We start from the raw sequence: 20,740 nt of genomic DNA on the forward strand, positions 1-20,740 counted from the left end.
CTCAAAATTCAAATAAGAAAAATCTCAATTTACAGGTAAAAAAAAACATGAACAAGGGGCTTTATCTGGTAAGATAAAGTTAGCTTATTGTATTTATGAGCATCTGAGGTGACACAGGTAATTATTTACATTTGTTATTTGCTCTGGTTAATATGGATATTAAATTAGGGGCTGCCTCCTTTAACCCTGACATTGGCAGCTGTCATGTTTTAAAGTTGATCCCTCACTGCACATTCATAAGGGATTAAGGATGAAAATAGCAAACTGTTTGAATGTGCATACAAAAATGGATATCTGCGATAAGCTGCGGATAAATGAGCTGGGAAAATAGTAATGAAAACCTCTGAATGAATTGTCAACACCTGCTGGGGTTTGAATTGCTTTTTTTCTTATTGTTGGTTATTTTGCTTCAGCTAGATGCACCATGAATCTGAATTAGAATCACTTTAATTTTCCACATGTAAAATAATGTTCAAATAAATTATATATATATATATATATATATATATATATATATATATATATATATATATATATATATAAAAAGAGCTATTTTAAATAAAAGCTAAATTGAAACAGTGTTTTAAGTGTTTTAGAAAAAGACATCCTAATGTACTGTAACATGGTGTGAGTTCAAAAGTTTAGAAGCATAAAAACAGATCTGTTTCACATGTGTTGTTTGCAGAAACCCACTCATATATGTAAAAAGCAAACTCTTCATGAAGAATAACCAAATGTGATAAATGTCATCCAAGAGAACACGCATCTCACGCTCTTCCTTCCTGCATACTGTAATTGACCAAGATGAATGGCTTTAATTGTTAGGTACAGATACCGTCATAATTCTATACATATAGGCTGGATGTACATCAGTTGGAGCAACTTTGTCTTATTTAAGTATGCAAGAAAACCCTTTTTTTTAATGTTTGAGTTGGTTCTTAGGTGTCTGAATCTTACAGGGAAATTATATTATGTATTGTGACTGTGCTTCTGTTTCACCAATGAAAAGAGTATAATTATAAACATTAAACTCTGGTTGATGTTTCCTCACTGAATGTTTTATCAGGAATGAGGAAAATCCGACAGAGCTCCATCTGGTGTAAACAGGAAATAAACAAAAACATATTTCTAAACTGGAACATAATTAATTTCTTCTACATTTTAAATGTCAGTTTTTGATATTACTCCACTCTTCCACCAAGGAACTTGCAAGTTCTCAAGCATGTCTGAGGGACACAGTTACATGGTTTGGCACTGTAAGGACGATCAGGTCCTTCCTGTCTCCCTGTAGCACTGTTTTTTCAGCGTCAGTAGAGAGGTCTCTTTAAAAAGTTATTATAACTGTGACCATAATTGTCTAGAGCCTGTAAACTAGTAACATAGGACTGTAATGATAATTGTATATGGTTCATTAAAAAAGCATGAAAAACATTCCTTTTCCATTTTATTTCAAGTAACGTTTTTTATGGTTTTCATTTTAGTTTTAGTTAACTATAATAAGCTCCTGAAAACTGTTGTCATTAAAGTAGAGAGGAGAAGAATCCAGGAAGCATACAATCAATGTCTCATTGCTACAAATTTACAGATCTACAAATTATGCTCTTTATGTCACAGATATTGTCACACATAATATGTGTGACAATATCTGTGACATAAAGAGCGGATGGCGGATGGCGGATCACACAAACATAAAGAACACAATATTATTGTGTTCTTTATGTTTGTGTGATCCGCCCACACATATAGATTAAGGAATAGTTCACCCAAAAAGAAAGCCCATACAATTGAAGTCAATTCTGAAGTGTTCTGCAGAATAATTTCTTAGTTGTAAGATTACAATTTGCCAGACGATGACGCAAAACACATGGGAATATCCAGATAGAAGTATTAAGTCCATACCCACGACGTAAAATATAATTCATTCATGGCTAAACGTTTTGATGTCGTTAAAAAAAGAGAGAAAAAGTTTTGTTGTCGTTGCTGTATCAATATCAATTGATTGTGAGTTTTAAATTATGAAACAATATATATATATATATATATATATATATATATATGATGGTGTTTTGTATGTTGGTCGCACAACATGGCATTGATTTTATGGATATTGATTTATTAAAATATTTTGTACCAAAAGAATACTATTACAAATTGCCACTAGATGGCGATAAAATACATGGTAATACCCAAATGGAAGTATTTTATTTAGACCTCTAATGGGTATGTTGTCCCAGAAGGACTGATATTCCCAACACTGAAATTAATACAGTATTCTATAGAGTGAGTGAGTGAGTGTGTGTGTGTGTGTGTGTGTGTGTGTGTGTGTGTGTGTGTGTGTGTGTGTGTGTGTGTGTGTGTGTGTGTGTGTGTGTGTGTGTGTGTGTGTGTGTGTGTGTGTGTGTGTGTGTGTGTGTGTCAAGCAACTACTGGGAATGACCAATATCATTTCATTTTTCTATTGTTTACTAAATTCCATGGTTCTTCAATGTCCCTTTACTATCAGCTCTGTGTTGAATATCACCCCTGTTGTACTGTCTCTCAGGTTTGACACTAGTGAGAGAATCCCTCCTTCACATACGACACATAAATTGCTTGCCTTCTAGTCATTAGTCATGACTCATGACACAAAGCCAACCTGCTCCCATTGCAACAGATACAAAATAAATAATCAATTGCTATTATTACCCTTATTGCCCCAGAGACAAGTTTTACTGGTTTTCCCTTGTGAACGCACAGAGCATTATGCTTTTATGGTAATGTTCTCATCTTACAGCTGTTAAAAGCACCTTATAACAAATTTATTAGAACAGCAGTTTTAAGTTAATGCTATGCTTTTAAGGTAATGATTCCTCATGCGGTACAATAGGTCTTTTTTTCTTAATTCTGCCATAGAAATCCATAATACACTGTCATTCTAAATGAGGAACTCTTGGGATGCTATTGCCATTTCAAGCCTTAGGTCGATGTCTAAACCCCTTTACTGAGCTTATTGGTGTAACCTATTATAAAAGCAACAGCAGATTATCATATGTGATAGAGAAACACATGGTCCAACACAGGAAGCCCAATTGTTACCACAGGAAGTTTCTAGTTCTTAGCTCTTTGGAAGCTGGGAAGTCAGAAAGCCAATGGTGGTTACAGAACAGGAGATGACTCCTCGTGGTATGAACCGAATTCAAACCAAAGATAGCTCATAAAACAGAAGAAAAGAAGGCTGAACAGATTTATGAACAATTTACAGCACTATTTTGATGATCTATATAAACCAAACATTAAATATTGCCAAGTTAATTAATAAAGAGGAGAGGGAAATCTGAGAAAATGTGAGAAGATGAATCCGCAAGCTCGTAGTCCTTACAATGGGTGTATTATTCTTTGCTCTTATTTCACTATGCAGCTGTCAAACCAAATAATTTACATACATACTATATTTGTGCCTTGGCTTAGTTAAAAACTTGCTGCAGAACAGAAACACTGTTGTTTTGTCTTTTATAAAAGACATTTAAGAAATAGTATTATAAATACTAGGCTACCAATTCACATGTAAATGTGATACTATACTGTATAATTTATAACAATAAGCATTATTATAATTATATACTTTTATATTATTTTAAATTATTCTAATAATATAATACAATTTAATATTATGTTGTAATTATATTATATTATTATTAAGCACTACAAATATGTCGTGCTTAACTTAAATCCCTGTATAAATATCATAAATAAACAAAGCCTATTTGTTAACTAAAACTTATTTCTACATTTCTGACAGGTTAAAGCCTACCGAATACACATAGCCCCACCTAGCATCAGCCTTGTGCAAAAATGTAATTCCACAAATTTTGAATTTTGCCCCTGTTATGCCTGTGTGTGTTTTTGTAAATATCAACCAATACAATTCTGATGTAATCTGATACGACGCTCTAGTAAATATACAAGAATGATTTAAACTCTATATTTGGCAGTGTGCATGGACACTCATGGGAAACTGCTTGCGAGTTTCTGATCACATGACTGGAAGTGTAGGATTTGACTCCAGCTGGGAGAGCAGGGGAGAGGAGCGTGTTCAACAATACACGCATTCAAAACACTCGCATGTCCACGTCCCTATTCGTGGATCTGTCACGAAAACCTATTGCATCGATTTCTTGAAACTTTTAAAGGTTTTAACCAATTGCTTCTTTATACATCAAACAAGGATATTTCGGCAGCGTCATGGGAATTGGGAAGTTTACCGGCTGCGCTATGGAATAGCTCAAGTCGTGGATCCGATGTGTTTTCTTCAGTATCAGGAAGAAATACGAGCTAACTTGGAGAGAAGTGGAGAGGTTTTACTTCATACAGACATTCCTCCTTTTTGCTTCCTTTGAGTTTGATTCAAAGTTATTAAGAGGCAAGATGGCGGCCGATTCCGTGCAGGTGAGATAATTATTTTATCTTTTATTTACCTACCGCGGGCTTCAACATCAACACACTTTGATCTCGGCATCCATGTTTTCATCTGTTTACTAATTTAAAAATGCAACACTTATCTTAAGGGTTAGATAGTGACTTTTAACTGTGTCTGAAAGGGTTAAATGTGGCCTAGAAATATTGACACAGAGACCAACTGTTGCTTTAATCCCAGGCCATAATAGTTTGATTGTAAATACAGTGTATTGTATAACTATATGGTATTTACATAACTCCAGCATTCAGAACAGCAGTTTTGTACGCATTTAGCTTTAAATGATGATGATCTTAACTTAGTTTCTTTTTTCAACGGCATAACGTTATTTGCTAACGTTGACTGTTTGAAAAGTAAATGAGTTTTCTTTGTGCATACTGTCTAAAATTGACTAATAATGTCCTTTCGTTCCTTCGAAACCCATAAGAGCTGTTTTCGGGAAAGACATATTAAATGATTAAGAACATTAGGCTAAACAAGTGAATTTGTGCACACAAAATAAATGTAAACTGTGGAACAGAACCCCTCTTTCGTGTCTGTGTCGTGAGGGGAAAATCTGGAGTAAAATCTATTATTAGTAACATCCTGAATGATTCCACCCTGGCAACTCCCTGAAACACTTCTGAATTTACTGTGAGGCAATGTCAGTGTTTGTTTGCCTGCTTTTTATGAAAGGCGTTTCTAAAAACGATGGAAGTTGCTTAAAGAAAATGTTGTAGTAAAATAAAACTGATGTCAAGAGCAGAACTTAACAATATGCAATGTTTGATTTTGTTGGGAATGAGGGGAAAGTATAAACTGGCTTTTTGCGAATGGAAGGTCAGATGTAAATGAATAGTTTGTTTTACATAAGTGTTTTAGTCCAGCTGTTGATGGTCTTCACATGGTAATCTAACCGAAGTTTGTGTCTGATATAGATCTGTTTATTTCATGTTGTAAGGCATGTTTCATATATAATGCCATGTTGTGCTGTTTTGGCTTTTTGACTAATTAGCTAGACTAAAACCTTTATATGTATTTATTAATTTTGTGACACATTGTACAGCAACTGTCATTGTAATGAGACATGTTTCAAACCTCAAGATAGAATAATGTACAAGCAATTAATAACAATCAATAAAGTAGTAGTATAAAGTGTAAATCAGGCACTTGCTAATATGATCCTGTTTAAACTCCAGTCATGTTGTTGATTTGAGAGGGAAAAGTTTGATTGCTGTGTTTGGGCGCTCTCCTTCCTAATTGCAGTGAGGCACAACTGAACCCCTGCAAGTTAACTGATAGCCTACTCTTAGTTTGAATGTTTAGAGGTACTCCGTCGGGTTGGTTTTGGCTGGAGTGTGGGACAGGTATCATCTTTGGCATGGCCCTTATCTGGAGGCAAATCACCAGTTACTGAAGGAGAGAGAGGCATTAGCTCAGAAATACCACAGTCTTTGGGTGGGAAGTTTGCCTATTTGTAGAGCTGAGAGAAGAGGATGTAAGGATAATCTATTTATGTATAAGAATTAATTTTCTTTTTATACATTTAGCCTATTTAAATCTGATTTATTAGGTACAGCCAATAAAAAAAACAAGCTGTGCACTGCTTGACACTACAATAGTATATTTTTGATTTATTTTTTAAGCGATTGGGCCATGTAATAATTGTCAGATAAATGTGTTTTTGGCCATGACGTCTCATTGTTTTGTAGTATCTTTGGTTTTGGTTTCAATCCGTTGTGCTCTGGCTGTATGCCGTCAGGCAATAGGCTGCAATGTACTGCCCAATATTCCATTGTAATCCATTGCACAAATAAATATAGCTGTAGGTAACAGTTTGCAGTATACAAATGCTATAGGAAGTTACTATAAAGAAGTACATGCAATAGACTTCTGTGTTGATAAATGTCAGAGCGGTCAAGTTACAGGGTTTGTTTGTTTTGTTTCATCTGACTATATAACAATTTAGCAGTAAACTTAACTTTGGCTGTCATGATTTGGACTAGATGTGTATTTGTATCATAGGCTTTATAGTTTTCAGTTGTTGATAATATAGCATCTCAACATTAATACCAATTAATTGCTAACTGAATGTAGCGTGTGTAAAACTTGTATCTTAATTGCATCCATAATATTCAAAAGCAGTAAATATCATTCAGGTTTTTTTTTTTAATTCCATGACTAAAATCTAAAAATCTGTTAAAATCTAAAATCTGTTAAAATAAAAGATCCACTGGGTGACTGTATTCTTTAGAAGTGAAATGCTATAATAAGAAAAAAAAAAAGATGGCTTATGGGTCAACCTGGTGCCAAATGTGTTCCCTATGAGGAGGACGCTCATGTGAATAAGGTAAATTAAATAAGGTAGCAAGGTTGAACTGTTTGAATATTTAATTTTTATGAATTATTGATTATTAATTAAATTTAGTTTTACATTTAAAGTAAAGTTATTACATTTAATATTTAATGTGCTTAAAATTGGAAATTTAACCACTAGTTGCAAGGAAAACATGCATCCCATCCATCAATTAGCCTCACACTCAAAAAAATAATCTGTTGAACCAACTTAATTAAATTAAGGAAAGCTTTTCCACGAAATTGAATTATATTTATCCAACAAAATCGAATTTGTTTGAAATTAGTTGTTGTAATCTTGCTGTATGAACTTAAATTAATTTGGTCAAGACTACTAAAATAATTGTGTCATTCCCACTAGATAATTTTTTTTGTCAAGTTACCCAGATTTAATTTTTTTCCTGCCTGAAATCACCAACATTATAATTTTATCTAGTTTGACTCTATAGTTACTTCCAATGATAGTAGCCACTAGCAGTGTGGGAATTATACCGCGGCCACGCGGCCATGGCCGCCGTTGCCCTACACTTTGGCCTTCATGCCCCGTGGAAAAAAAATATTCAAAAGTGGGGTTGCAGTTTAACAGGTTGTAGTTGGAAACAGAGACCTCTTTCAATACATTCAAGGGTTGCTGAATTTGACAAGCCCTGATCTCAAGCTGAATTTTCTTATTTGTACAATCGTATAGGCCTCCATAGACAATACATTGCAGACCAGCACATGTGCATTTCCCGACGCAACTGTGTTTTTGTAAATTGCACAATTTGATTCCTCTGAATCCATTGCGGTAAGGCCAGTCAGGCTCACCATGATGCACAGGCAATTACCATGTTATGGTATCAATCTGAATGGGAAAACCATCGAATTGTACTCAATGGCCTTTGTGCCCTGTCATATGGCCTTGGTGCCCCAAAAAAAAAAAGAAAAGGTGGAGGCCAAATGGCCTTGCCCCTAAAATTACATAATTCCCACCCTGGCCACTAGCATTCAATTTAATTAGAACAACTTTTTACATAATAATATTAGATAAGACTTATGCAGGTCTGCAAGCGAGGTTTAATGCATATAGAGTGTATACTGAGTTCCCACACCCTAAACAAAGTCGTCACTCTTCTGCATAATGGTAACCAGAAAATAAAAAAAACCATTACATAAAGTCCACTAAGTTTCTAACATAACTGAACATTAAATACTAACATTAACTAACAAAATCTTTCCATTTACTGAAAAACACATAAAATAACATTTTAATCCCCAAATTTACCCTCCTAATGCAGTCCCTTGCAAAGCATGCTGGGAGCTACAGATCCACTGCCAAGTTAGTTGTCAACAAAAATAATTCATGTAGTTTTCACACAAATTAATTAAGTAAACTTCAGTTTTAAATATATTAGGTTGATTGAACACAATTAAATTAAGTTGTGACAAAATATTAAACAATCGTATTACTTTTGCTTATTTTAATTAATTAAATTTAACAAGAGGCAAAATTTATTTTTTTGAGTGCAGTCTGTTTAAGAAACGTGTAGAATGAGCAAATATTTTTTTGTCATTTAATGAAGTTTCTGTCTGTCTTTTAACCCTCATTTTTACTTGGCAAGTCAGCTGACATAACACCATATTCACTTTGTTTAGGCTAATCTAGTTCTATAAAGCAAGCGTATTCTTAGTGATCCGTGCGGGAGTGGTAAAGGTAATGGAGCAGATACGGTAGTGGGTTAGAGGAGAATCTTTTCACTGCTGTTGGTCCTGGGGGTCATGGTAAAACCATAATAGGATGAGCTCTGAGATAAAACTAAAAGGAGGATTCTCAAATCCTCATTGGCTCTGAGCTCATTCATGACTCTCCCTTCAGTGGGTGGAGTCTCAATGAACTGGCCAGTCACTGATGATGTCAGGGAGTTCCAGCATAGTTCTGTGGAGGTCTTCCCATGTTGGAGCTCTTCTTTCCTCCAGTTTTTAACTTTTCATAATCACAAAAGTAAATCTGAACACATGGACACTAAAACTTTGTGATATTGTAAAATAATAAAAGTATATAAAACGCATATTTATACTTTTGAAAATATCTTTTATATTATAAATATATTTCTAATTGCTGTTTGTTATTCTGTTTATTTGTACTGTAATTTGTAGTTATATGCAATAATATATAGTAATAGATAGCAATATTAACACAATGCAAAATAATTAGCCTATTAGATCAGACCTTTGATTAACTTAATCAGTGAACCAAACTCTAAAGCAATTATTAATTTTTGTTTTTTTAAAAGACCCATGCTCACCAAGGGTGCAAAATTTTAGATGCATTAAAATCATTGTAATTTTCTCATAGAGAGGAACTCAGAATGTCAAAGAGAGAGAATGAATCTTCTGTATAAGTGTCAGCCTTTCTCTCTCTGTTAACATCACTATTGTCCAGTATGTGTCTCATTGAAACAACTCTGACAGCTCTGGGGAACAGCCGCTTCAGAGATTCCGCTTATTTAGATAGGCCTATTTCTGAATATGAAATGTCTAGTTTAAAATGTTAATAATCTACCCGCTTATAATAAAACAAATAACGTACACAAATCACAAGTGCAATGCAGTAGCAGGTGAGCTACTGATTAAGTTTACTATATCAGAAGAAAAGCCATACATTTGGAGCTGGTTATGTGATATTTAAACGTATTAGTTTACTGATCATATATTCAAGTGTTTTGACTTTTAAGGTCAAAACATAGCATTCCACAATAAATAAAAACACAGAAAAAGTCTTTATTAATTGATCATCTGCCCCTGTAATTGCAATAGAGTAAATGTTTTTTGTTGTTTTTTGCTGCCACGTGTTCATTTCTGCTGGAAATTGCAGGGTTGTTGTTATATTTTTATTTTTTAGGTTTGCAAAAATGTAAGTCATGGCACGTTTTTCCAATGAACCTGGGTTGGAACTCTCCCTTTAACATTGTCAGTGACATACAATTTCTCACACATTCTCACTTGTCTGAATTCTTGTACAGGTAAATGGTCTGACGGTCTTTCTGCCTCAGTGTGTCACAGGCCATGTGTCAACCTAATGTTTGCTGTATGGGAGTTCGTTACACAATGTGGCCACTGTTCCCTGTGAATGGATTTGTGGGGCATTTGTTACTGGAGAAAAATCCAACTGATAGACATGGCCAATGTCCTTTTATTCTTTATTTCTTCCTTTCTTTTTTCTTGTACATTTGTATATGTTATGACTCAGTTTAACTCACCTGCCTTTTTCATCATCTTCCACTGCCTCTTCATGACTAGGGCTGGAACGAAACGTCAACATAATCGATTGTGTGTCGATTACGCACTTTGTTTTCATCCCCTGTCAAGTTTAACACAAAACTAAACTCTAGAGATGCTAATGAATGGCTATATGGCAGCACAGCTTAATACGGTAGCGTTCATACAGCATTTTGTTTCTTACGTGTGTGACAACCCTATTCTATAACCGAACTGACATCTGCACATTTGCAGGGCTCACAACCGCATTCTCGACAAACCTGTACAAGTTGTCTGCCATGTCATATAATGTGGGAGCCACAGTGAACTGTATAATCATTAGGGATGCACCGATATGAACATTTTGGTCGATACTGATAATTCTTTATTTTTGAAAGCCGATAACCGATATTGAACGATTTATGAGAGCAAAAACAAAAGTCTCAACATTAAAAGCCATGTCCCAAGCACACAATTATAATGTTCTCAATATTATTTTATGCAGCCTATATGACAGACTTGCACTGCACTTGTTGCACTTAAATGTATTTTTCTTTTTTGTGATTCCAATAATATTTCAAGTAATTCAAAACCATCAAGGCAAACAGTGCACATCTGAAGAGTCTCAGCTGAAGGAAATATAACTAATATATTTGGCCAAATTTTCTTATCAGTCAAACGATAACAGTAAAATGAACCTATATCGGCTGATACCGATATGGTGGGCAGTATATCGTGCATCCCTAATAATCATGACGGGTTTAGTTTACTCATGGAGACGAAGAAATGATTTGCGATCATCCATAGATCCACCGAAGCTGCAATGGTGCGAGGCACGTGACTTAAACGTACTCTGCACTTGGTTAATGTGCATTTAAAGTAGTTGTCGACCGATATTGTTTTTTTGATGGCCGATGCCGATATCTTAGAGAGCAAGGTGGCCGATATAAAGCATATATATATATATATATATATATATATATATATATATATATAGAAGCTGATCTTCTTTTCGTATTCACTCACTTCGCACGGACCAAAAGTCATTTGCAGTAACGTGTTTATGCCGGCTACAAATGCACACTTCACAAGATATCACAGCTGGATTTGATGAAATCTGCAAGGTTTGTGAAATTAAATGTTTAATAGATATTCAGAGATTTGTTTAAATGATGTAGATGCGCATTTGCTGAATGTTGACGGTAAATGAAAAAGTATTTTAGCCTGATTGTTTGCCTTTTCTGTTACAAATAATATAAAAGCAAATGCTTTACTTTTTCGCATACCATTTACTTTCTTTGTTTACAAGTTCTGTCTAACAGATTAATATCACTGACAGAGATCGTAAATTAATGAAAATGGAGAATGTGAGTGAACGCTGTGTGATCAGGCGCTGCCGCTCTCTTTTCAGGGGCTGGTGTTCTCAGTGCCGCCCATCAAAATAAAAGTCCGAAGCGCCGTCAACATAAAAGTCCCGCTTCCAACACATCGGTCAATCAGAAAAATTTATTTGCTGATGCTGATATTATAAAAATGCCAAATATCTGCCGATATATCGTAGGGGATACGATTACGATTCGATTCGATTCAGGGCTATATCAATCGATTTATCGATATTTAGATATTATGTGCCAAGTGTACACAACCAGTTACGTTTATTAACTCACAAATGCATCCAAAAATATATAGCATGAAAGATTAAAGTCTTTGAAAATTGCACACCCTCTCCCAATTGGAACATTTACAAGTTGTTTGTTACAAGTAAAAAAAACATGATATATGAAAATGAACAAGAACGGAGTTACCTATATAACAAGAGTTCATTTGCAAAAACGGATAACTCCGTTCTTGTTCATTTTCATATCATGTTTTTTTTTATTTTATTGTGCATTTGAATACCAATCAAATTGCAGCTGGGTTGTTTTGATTACGTAATAATAACTAAAAAAATCAGTTAACTTATAAAATTAAAGTTCATTGAAAGTAATATGTATGTGTTTTTTTTGTGTGGCAAAAGCAGATGACTCTACATTTCATGTTCAGAGTTAAACAAAGCCAAGTAATTGCTATGATGCAGAATAAAACACTTAATCTTTGTAACATTAATCTCCTCAGCTGACATAGACACCTGTCAAACTTTGTTGTTGTGATTAATGTACACGCAATACAGAGAGCTTTTCTCTCACCACTAACGTGCTGTTTTAGCAAGATTCCGTGAAAAAGTTTCAGCTTTTATTTTCTTTTTACGCCCTGAAGAAGATATCACGGATTCATCAAGTGCTTTGAGATCCATCCTCCATCTCCAACCTCCTCTCAGCTAGCGCATCTTTTCAAAGTGATTAGCAGCCTTGTCACCTCCTGAATACTGCGCACTGATTCGCTAAAACAGACTTTTCGGATTGTGTTCACAAACAACAAGGATACCTGCTCATTAGAACTTTTTTAGAAGCTATTTTTAGAGTGTGGACGCGACGTTCCTGGCCGCGGACGCGCGCATCGGCACAGTCTATCTCCTGATCCTCGTCTGATGTGTTCCCGCTGCTAGTAGTCAGACTCGGTAGTCACACTCCGGCACACTCCTGAATTTATACCACTGAATTAGTCTTTCCTCTCTTATCAACTATTTCGTCTGCTTTCTCCTCACTTGTGGAAGCTCGTTCAGTCACATTTGCATTGCGGTCAGGGGCGCTCATTCTGTGGCTGAAACTTGCCGCGTTGGAGATCCGCTGCTCTGAGCAGTGGCTGCGTGTCGGTGGTGTACGTCATCAGGAAAGTTGCCATTTGTATTCTGCTCTTTCTGACGGCTGCGCGCCTAACGTCAGTCAGTGACAAATGCTGCTATGTATATTGAAATATCGAAAATGTATTTAAAAATCATATCACCGTTATCGGAAAAAAAAATATCGCGATATATATTGATATTGAATTATTGTCCAGCCCTACCCTGCAGTGATAAATATCCACCCACTCCTTTTTTTAAAATCCCCATAAATCATAAGCAGTGTCTCCCAACGACCTGTTTTCAGAATGCGGCTTTAGTGACGTCACTAAGCCACAGGCTCCGCCCTCGAGTGTTGACAGACACTGCCGTTTTAACATAGAACTGCCCTGATCGAGTTCACAGCGAGTTGAGAGTTGTACACATCCGCCATTGCTGCACTGACGAGAATGTCTCCCAAGCGTTGTCGTGTAGCTGGATGTATTAATCCACATAGCTCTATTTCTTTACTGGAGCGATAGGCCTAACGTTATTGATCATGGCAGTAATGAAAGTGAGAGCGTGCACTTTATTACCGTTGATAGGAGTTGTTTTACGGATATAAAGTTTACCAGTTTATTAAGTACCCCCTGAAAAGGTGTGTATATATTTCTTTACTGTTAGTTGTAAAAAGTGTTTTTGTACTTCGCTGTGCATGTTGATGATAATGAAAGGGAGAGGGAGAGAGTTAATGGATAAGACTTTAATGCGGACTTCTTATATAGTGTTTATTCAGCTCTTACAGTGATTTTCTGGAGAAAAATTGACACTTCATCTTTTGTGTGATGTACAATAAACTTTATTGAAACTAAACTTTATTGTACATGCACCTGAGACCCAGAGTGACGGATTAATTGACAGCTGCTGTCGTTCGAAACGGGGCACGGTTCGCATGAAAAGTCGTTAATGTGAACGCTGTCATGTGGTACCGAACCCGAGACTGCCTGGAGGAGGTGGTCTGACTTCGGTTGCTCCCGAAACGTGCTGTGGTTCGCGTGTATGTGAAAGGAACACAGACTCGGGTACGCACTTGTTCAGGAATAAAAGTATCTTGCGCATGCTATTTAGACGATTATGATGTATTTAGTTAAATAAAACACATGTAAGGGATGATAGTGTTGATGATTTACCTTGGATACGAGCAAGAGTGATTCTGCAGTGTATTCGCGCGTAGTGCGTGCAATCAGGGCAACAAATTAATGGAAATCCACTATCTCCTTTTGCAAGCAGCGGAAAGACAGCTTATGCGACACACACACGCACACCCAGTAAACCTTTGTTTACTCAGCTATGCATAATAGCACCAAATTAATATAAAACCCAATATATTGACCCGCATAGTGTTTTCTGTCATGTGCCGTGCACGTTTGCAATGACGTATGATCCACACAAACGTTGTTGTAGGGAGATACCCATAGCTATGAAATATGACAAGACCAGAGTGTTAAGTCCAGTTAATTCATTAATTCATCCTGATCGTTTTCAATACTCGCAATTGACCCTTTGCTAAGCCCCGCCCTCCCTAGTTACTGTTGCTACGTCTGTCAAACTTTCACGCCTGGCACGTCTATTACAGTGTGTATGCACCGGTGTCAGACATTCCCAATGAGATAATTAGTAATTTTTGGCAAACATGTCAAATATCTGAGAGAATATGACAAAAGGGCCTGCAGTATGCATTCGAGGGATATATCCACGACATAATATGCAACCGATTAGTGAATAATTTCATAAAAATTTAAGCTATAGTCCCAGCGCAAGCAGCAGCCGTCTCATACGCTAACCATTCAAATGGGAAAAACAAATTGAGGAACAGCTATGTTCGTGCACAGCAGGGTAAGTGAAATGTGAAAATAATCTAATAATTATAAATCAAACAGCTTATCCATGAATCTTGTGGAATAACATTAACAGCGGGAGAGCCGTGATCGGATTGGGTTAAAGTTACTCAGTCAGGGGTAGTAGGCCGTCGATTAACAAAATGCTGAAATATATTTTAAAGTATGTCAGTGAGACTCTGTCTGTCTTTAATCGTCTTATTTTACATTAAAATATATGCATTATGAACAAATAACCGTCATTATTTCCAACTTCCAAGCAATAGGTGTTTTTGTTAATCCTGTGGACGTAGTTGTGAATGGGTTCTCCCACACTGCTGGATCCACGCACATCATTTCTCCCCTTGGCTTTTAGATTTTCGGGAAGGAAAAAAATTCCACTTCCCGTCCAAACTTTTAGGATACCGGGTCTCAGATTAGCACAATCCATACGCACAACGCTTCCAATGTTTCCCTCATGTTCCCACAATGTTTCCCTCGCTCGAAAGCTTGCCAGACCTCCCGCGCCTAGTTACGGTTGCTAAGACACGATTGGCCAGTGGCGGTTTTCGGGCGTGGCTTAGCGAAGTGTCAATTCCAACTCCTGACTCGCTACAGTGGTTTTGACGAAACAAGATGGTTTTTATACTGCCAAGGGCGTGGTAGCTCGTACCAAGGGCGTGGTGAGCTGGAACCTGCTTACGCCACCAACCACCCCTTACTTCACGAACCACCGCAACCACCAATAGGAAATTTCAACTGCAGTAGCCACCGTTAAACCTGAAGAGGGCAGCACTCAGACATTTTTACACCATATATTGTAGAATTAAAACACTTTATACCCAAATGTCAAAAAAGTTACTTGAATCAATGAACAGCGCTAATAAATAGGGCTGTAGTCAAGACCACCTTTGTCGAGTCCAATGAAAGTCCAAGACCAGGACTAGTCGAGTCCAAGTCAAGACCAAGTCCAAAGAGGTTTGAGTTCGAGTCAAGACCAAGTCCAGGACAGGAAAAAAAAAGTCTTATGCATGACATTATCAAGACAATCATTTTGGGTTATTATTTGTTGATCTAAAAGCAAAAACAGTGTCACAACACCCATGATTTTTAAGTATAGACATTCCCCTTGATATCATATAATCTTCTAATCTAAAGAAAACAGAATGATGACATATGGTGATACCTCATAATAGCAGTGTTTCACTGTGGATCTGAAAGACGCATCCAGATAGCCCCTCATCATAGGCCATTCTTGAGACTCGCCCTCGAGGGTCAGGCTAATCAATACAACGTTCTGCCGTTTGGTCTGTCCCTAGCACCCGTACATTTACGAAGTGCATGTATGCAGCGCTTTCGCCCCTGAGACTCCGAGGAGTGCGCGTGCTGAATTATCTCGACGACTGGCTGGTTCTGGCGCAATCGCGGCTCACACCAGAGCAAATAGGCGGCTTTTATGTGTGCTTACTGTGAACATAATAAAGACACCTGGACTCGGTCGAGACCAAAAGCCATATTTGGCAAAACCAGTGGCCGAGACCGAGACAAGTCCGAGTCCGAATACCGACAAGTCCGAGACCATAGAAAAACGGTCTTGAGTCCGTACTCGCAGCCTTTGTCAAATCTCGCGTGGTTTCATTGTATTGTGCAGCCCTAGTGTGAGCTGTGCTACACTACTGATAATACATAATCAAACTTTTTCCTTGTGAAATGTCAGCTAAATTTGTGACCGTAATTCTAAATCTACATGCAAAACAAGCAACTTTCTCATGTGGCCATATTTAATTGAGTATTTTGTGTGGTTCGGATTGGTTGAATTTGAGGAAGGAGATTTTTAAGCCAGCTGGAACTGCAACGTGCCCGTTAGTCTTTGACCCTCGTTATTTTAAGACCACCATGACCTCCACCCGAGTTGCCGCCATTTAGTAATAGCTTAATATAAGGCTTATCCGACATCAGCCATACCTTGAATTGAACTTTTCGCTGCCAAAACTTGCTTAAACGCTGGATTGGTTTCACTTTCCACATTCACAGGCTGTCCTTGTTCAAGCTCTGTGCTGCTTTATAATTATACATTTGTAGTGGGAATGTATATTTCAAGAGTTCTAAGTCTCTTAAGATTGCTTGAGGGTTTTTTTGCGATTAAGCGGGAACAATGTTGGGGTCTGTGTGCACAGCTGGAATCGTCCATTTCTTGGTAAGAACCAGTTCTGTATAGTTTGGTTTATGGCCATTAAACTATGCACATTTTTTATTTACCTTTTTTTGTTATATCATTAATGTGTGACAAGTTGATTGAGTTGTGATTGAGGGAGTCATAAGGAATCGTTGGCGAGTTGCCTAATTCTGTGTCAATTTCCACTTAAAAGCTTAATAAAAAGATTAAGCATGTATAATAACTATGAGGGCTGAACGATTAATTGCATTTGCGATAATATCGCAATATGATAAAACGATATTTGCTGCGATTTGCAAATGCTGCGATTACACTGGTCACGTGACGCGAGAGTAAAGCAGTCTGCAGGGGAAGCATCAACTTGGCACTTTACGCACGCCTGGCATACAGGAAAGAACAGTATGTTTAATCTATCTAATATTGTGTTGGTCATACTATACAATAACAGTGGAAGAAAAGATTCTCTCTCCAACGATTCTGGATCGAACCTGTGCTTAGTTTTTAACCGCAGCCGCTGCAAAGTATTCAGAAAAAACCTGTATTCTGCTTGCTGCTTATATTAAAATTAGAGGTGGAGACAAGTGTTCTAAAATAGAAGCTAATAAAATGAGAGACTATACATGGAATATAGGTCTACATTTATGAAATGGTTATGGCCATCTTTAAGCACGACTCTTTGGATTTATATGAAATGGTAACATTTTACAGTAAGATTCCATTTTTAGCATTAACTAAGGTTAATTAATGTTGTAGAAGTATTATTCATGGTTAGTTTAATTTCAACATTTACTAATACATTTGAAATTGAGTTTTAATTTTTATTTAATCTGTTATTTCCTTAGTTAATTTACTATTAACTAACATGAATGATAAAGGTACAATTGTACTGCTCATATTAATACATGCAGTAAAAACGTATATTGTATATTGCAGAATGCATATAGTTCATGAAAGCTAGCTAATTCATCCTTGTTTACAAATGAGACTTGCAAAGTGTTATCTATGAAGTTTACATATGTTTCCAGGTTATAGTTAAAGAAACACACATTTGACCTATAATATTTTAATGTTTAAATTATTTTCTGTAGAGTTCGTTCTGTAGAACTTCTCATTTTAATATATTCATATTTATATATTTATTTTATTTAGCACATTTCAGTTCAGCACTGTTTTACTAGGAGTGTTATATTTGTTTTTAATCCAGTATCCATTTTAAAAAATATCGGTTGAATAATCTGTTATCGGCATGCACGGTCAAACCTAAATATCGGTATCGGTAAAATCCACTATTGATCGACCTTTAATTAAAATTCTAAAACTCACTGATAGACGTGTGCCGGTATTCGGAAATGCGATAAATCGCGGTAATGAATATGCACGATATTGTTATCGCGGGCACTTCAAAATACCGTCAAAAATAATAGATCTGAATTTAGAATTTTAGAACACTATTTTTTTGATTTTTTGAATACTTCACGCCGCATCCATTTTCTCATGCTCTCAGGTTCAGCTCTCAGGTTCTGTCCATTTTATTGTGAAATTTAGACAATACTAAATACCGTTTTGGCGCCTTGTAAATGTGACGTTACAGATCGCTGTAGCACTATCATTTCAAGTAAACCGATCATCTGTTACTTTTTATTTAAAGATACAGTACAACTTACCAAAAGGTATATATGATAGACATATGCCGAATGTCTATCAAATGCGCCTGTACGTAGCTCATAGCCAATCGTTTCAATTATACCAGATGACAGAAATTAGACGAGGAAGAAGACGATGGGTCAGATATTTAACTAAACTACTTAGAACAATATCTAAGGCTGCATCGAAAGGTAACTTCACTTCTGCTGCCATGTTGGATCTATAGGTATAAACAAACTGCCTCGGTGTCGCATAGACGTCGTTATCGTCTTGCTGCTGCTTGCTGCGACGAAGTTACTTGCAAAATATGCTACGCGGTATTAAAATAAAGCAGTAGGCCTAGTGCAATTACAATGCAATATCTCTTGCGAAGCAAACATCCACAAGCAAATGAAATGCGCTTTCCAAAGTTGGCCACTCTAGCTAGACGTTATCTCTGTATTCCTGGGACATCTGTGCCATCGGAGACCCAGACTAACCCCACATCATGTACACATGTTACTTTTTTTAAGTAAAAACTAGACAAGCTGTGGTTTGAGGTAGGCCTGCTATTTTTATTTGACGAAAAAAACGTAGTCTGATGAAAAAAAGCAATTTTTTCAAAGCTTCAAACTAGGGATGGGACGGTATGAAAATTTCATTTCACGATTATAGTGACCAAAATTATTGTGATTATCAGTATTATCACGGTTTTGTTAAAAAGAGGTGAAAGTGTTCAAAAAGAACTGATGCTCACACTGAAAACATTTCAACAAGTTTTATATTTGAAAATCAACAAACAACAAATAAAACAAGCATCTCTATGCACTTTTTAAAGCAAGATTCTGGGGCATTTCCTTCCTTACTGTGCGTTCACACTAGGGGTGGGGGAAAAATCGATTCTTAGATGCATCGCGATGCGGACGTGGACGATTCTGAATCGATTCACAAATGTCAAAAATCGATTTTCCCAAAAAAAAACTTTTTTTTTTTTTTTTTTGATGTGTAGCCTATTTATAATGACGTAATATTGACGGAACGCAAAAGACGGAACTCTGCAGCGCGGAAGTGCAGTGCCCAGACCGGCTGTCTGTGGCGTGCGCACATAACAGAGACGCGATGGCTGTGCGCGAAATCCAAACACCCTCCTCGTTAAAAGTTGACGTGTGGAAATATTTTGGCTTCTATGAAGTTGAAGGGGGAAAGGAGCTGGACAAGAGCCACACTAGTTGTAAGCTTTGTAGAATAAAACTAAAATATTTCGGCAACACGACAAATATGAGAAGCCATATGACACGTTTCCACCCAGAGGAGGAAAAACACTCGGCTGTACCAGAGCCGTTTCTCTCTACGGCTCTGGGCTGTACCGGTGTTCAGACGATTTCTGCTGCCTTGTCGAAAAATGCTACCCATGCGCGAATCGATCACAGATAATGTTGATTCATTCTCTATTTTTTCCATAATGGTGTAAATCTCACAATATTATGACATCGTTTTTTCATTTTAATCAGGGTAAGTGTATGGGGAGCATATTTTGATATTTTAAATGAACTAGCAATTATCACATTTGATATAACAAGTAAAAATGATATTATTATATGAAATAAAATTATAATAAAATTCGAAGTTAAGAGTACAGTATAATGTACTGTTTTTATTTTTAAAACAGTGTGAAAAGTAAAAATTATCATCAAATATTCATCTTTGACCTGTCAAAGTTTCCTACAAGTCTCCACACCAAGGATGCATAGATTTATGGGCGTGGTAAGCAGAAGAAAAATGAGTCCGCACATGCGCATAACCAGTAAGTAGCACATCTCGATGGGTAGCATGAATCGTCAGAACACCTGTTGTTGTTATATTATTAATTTACTACCAGTATGCTGCTAGTTCAGGCACACATTTATTTTCCAGTTGGTTCTTTGCAATGTTAATAAAATATATTGTACGTTAATTCTTTATGGGGCATTACTTTGTACTTTTAAAGCAAAGTATTTATATTCACACACACACAAAGATTCAGATAATCGCTTTAGAATCGAATCGCAGGCCTCTGAATCGTAATCGAATCGAATCGTGAGGTGCCTAGAGACTCCCACCCCTAGTTCACACCGCCGCTGGCGAGAGCGGCAAAATTCGCTCTCGCCGCCCTGCCAGCGACACCATGCACAGATTCGTTGGTCTTTTTTAAAACTTCATTTAAAAAGGGGCCGCAAAGCAAACAAGGATGTCGATCGTTATTTTTGCAGAAAATTGATCGATGGAAAGAACTTAACAATTATAGTGACATGTTTGCTAACGAAATAAACCAATTAAAAGCCATGTGTGTGGTGTGACTTTTG

The 20,740-nt window shown here is 36.7% G+C and overlaps 1 protein-coding gene across 2 annotated transcripts in view; it reads left to right on the forward strand.

Annotated features, from left to right (window-relative positions):
• The first annotated feature begins 3,841 nt into the window (after positions 1-3,841).
• pkn2b (protein kinase N2b) overlaps positions 3,842-20,740 on the forward strand; it is a 59,281-nt gene continuing 42,382 nt past the window's right edge. Inside the window, exon 1 of one of the 2 annotated variants that reach the window (XM_077198882.1) lies at positions 3,842-4,425. In XM_077198882.1, coding sequence (XP_077054997.1) covers positions 4,405-4,425 — 21 coding nt within the window. In that variant the 5' untranslated portion in view covers positions 3,842-4,404. The remainder of the gene's footprint in view (positions 4,426-20,740) is intronic. The other variant, XM_077198880.1, reaches the window with a different exon arrangement.

Source organism: Siphateles boraxobius, unplaced genomic scaffold (genome assembly GCF_051911475.1).
Source record: "Siphateles boraxobius isolate OS27281-9 unplaced genomic scaffold, OSU_SipBor_1 41, whole genome shotgun sequence".
NCBI classification, from domain to species: Eukaryota; Metazoa; Chordata; class Actinopteri; order Cypriniformes; family Leuciscidae; genus Siphateles; species Siphateles boraxobius.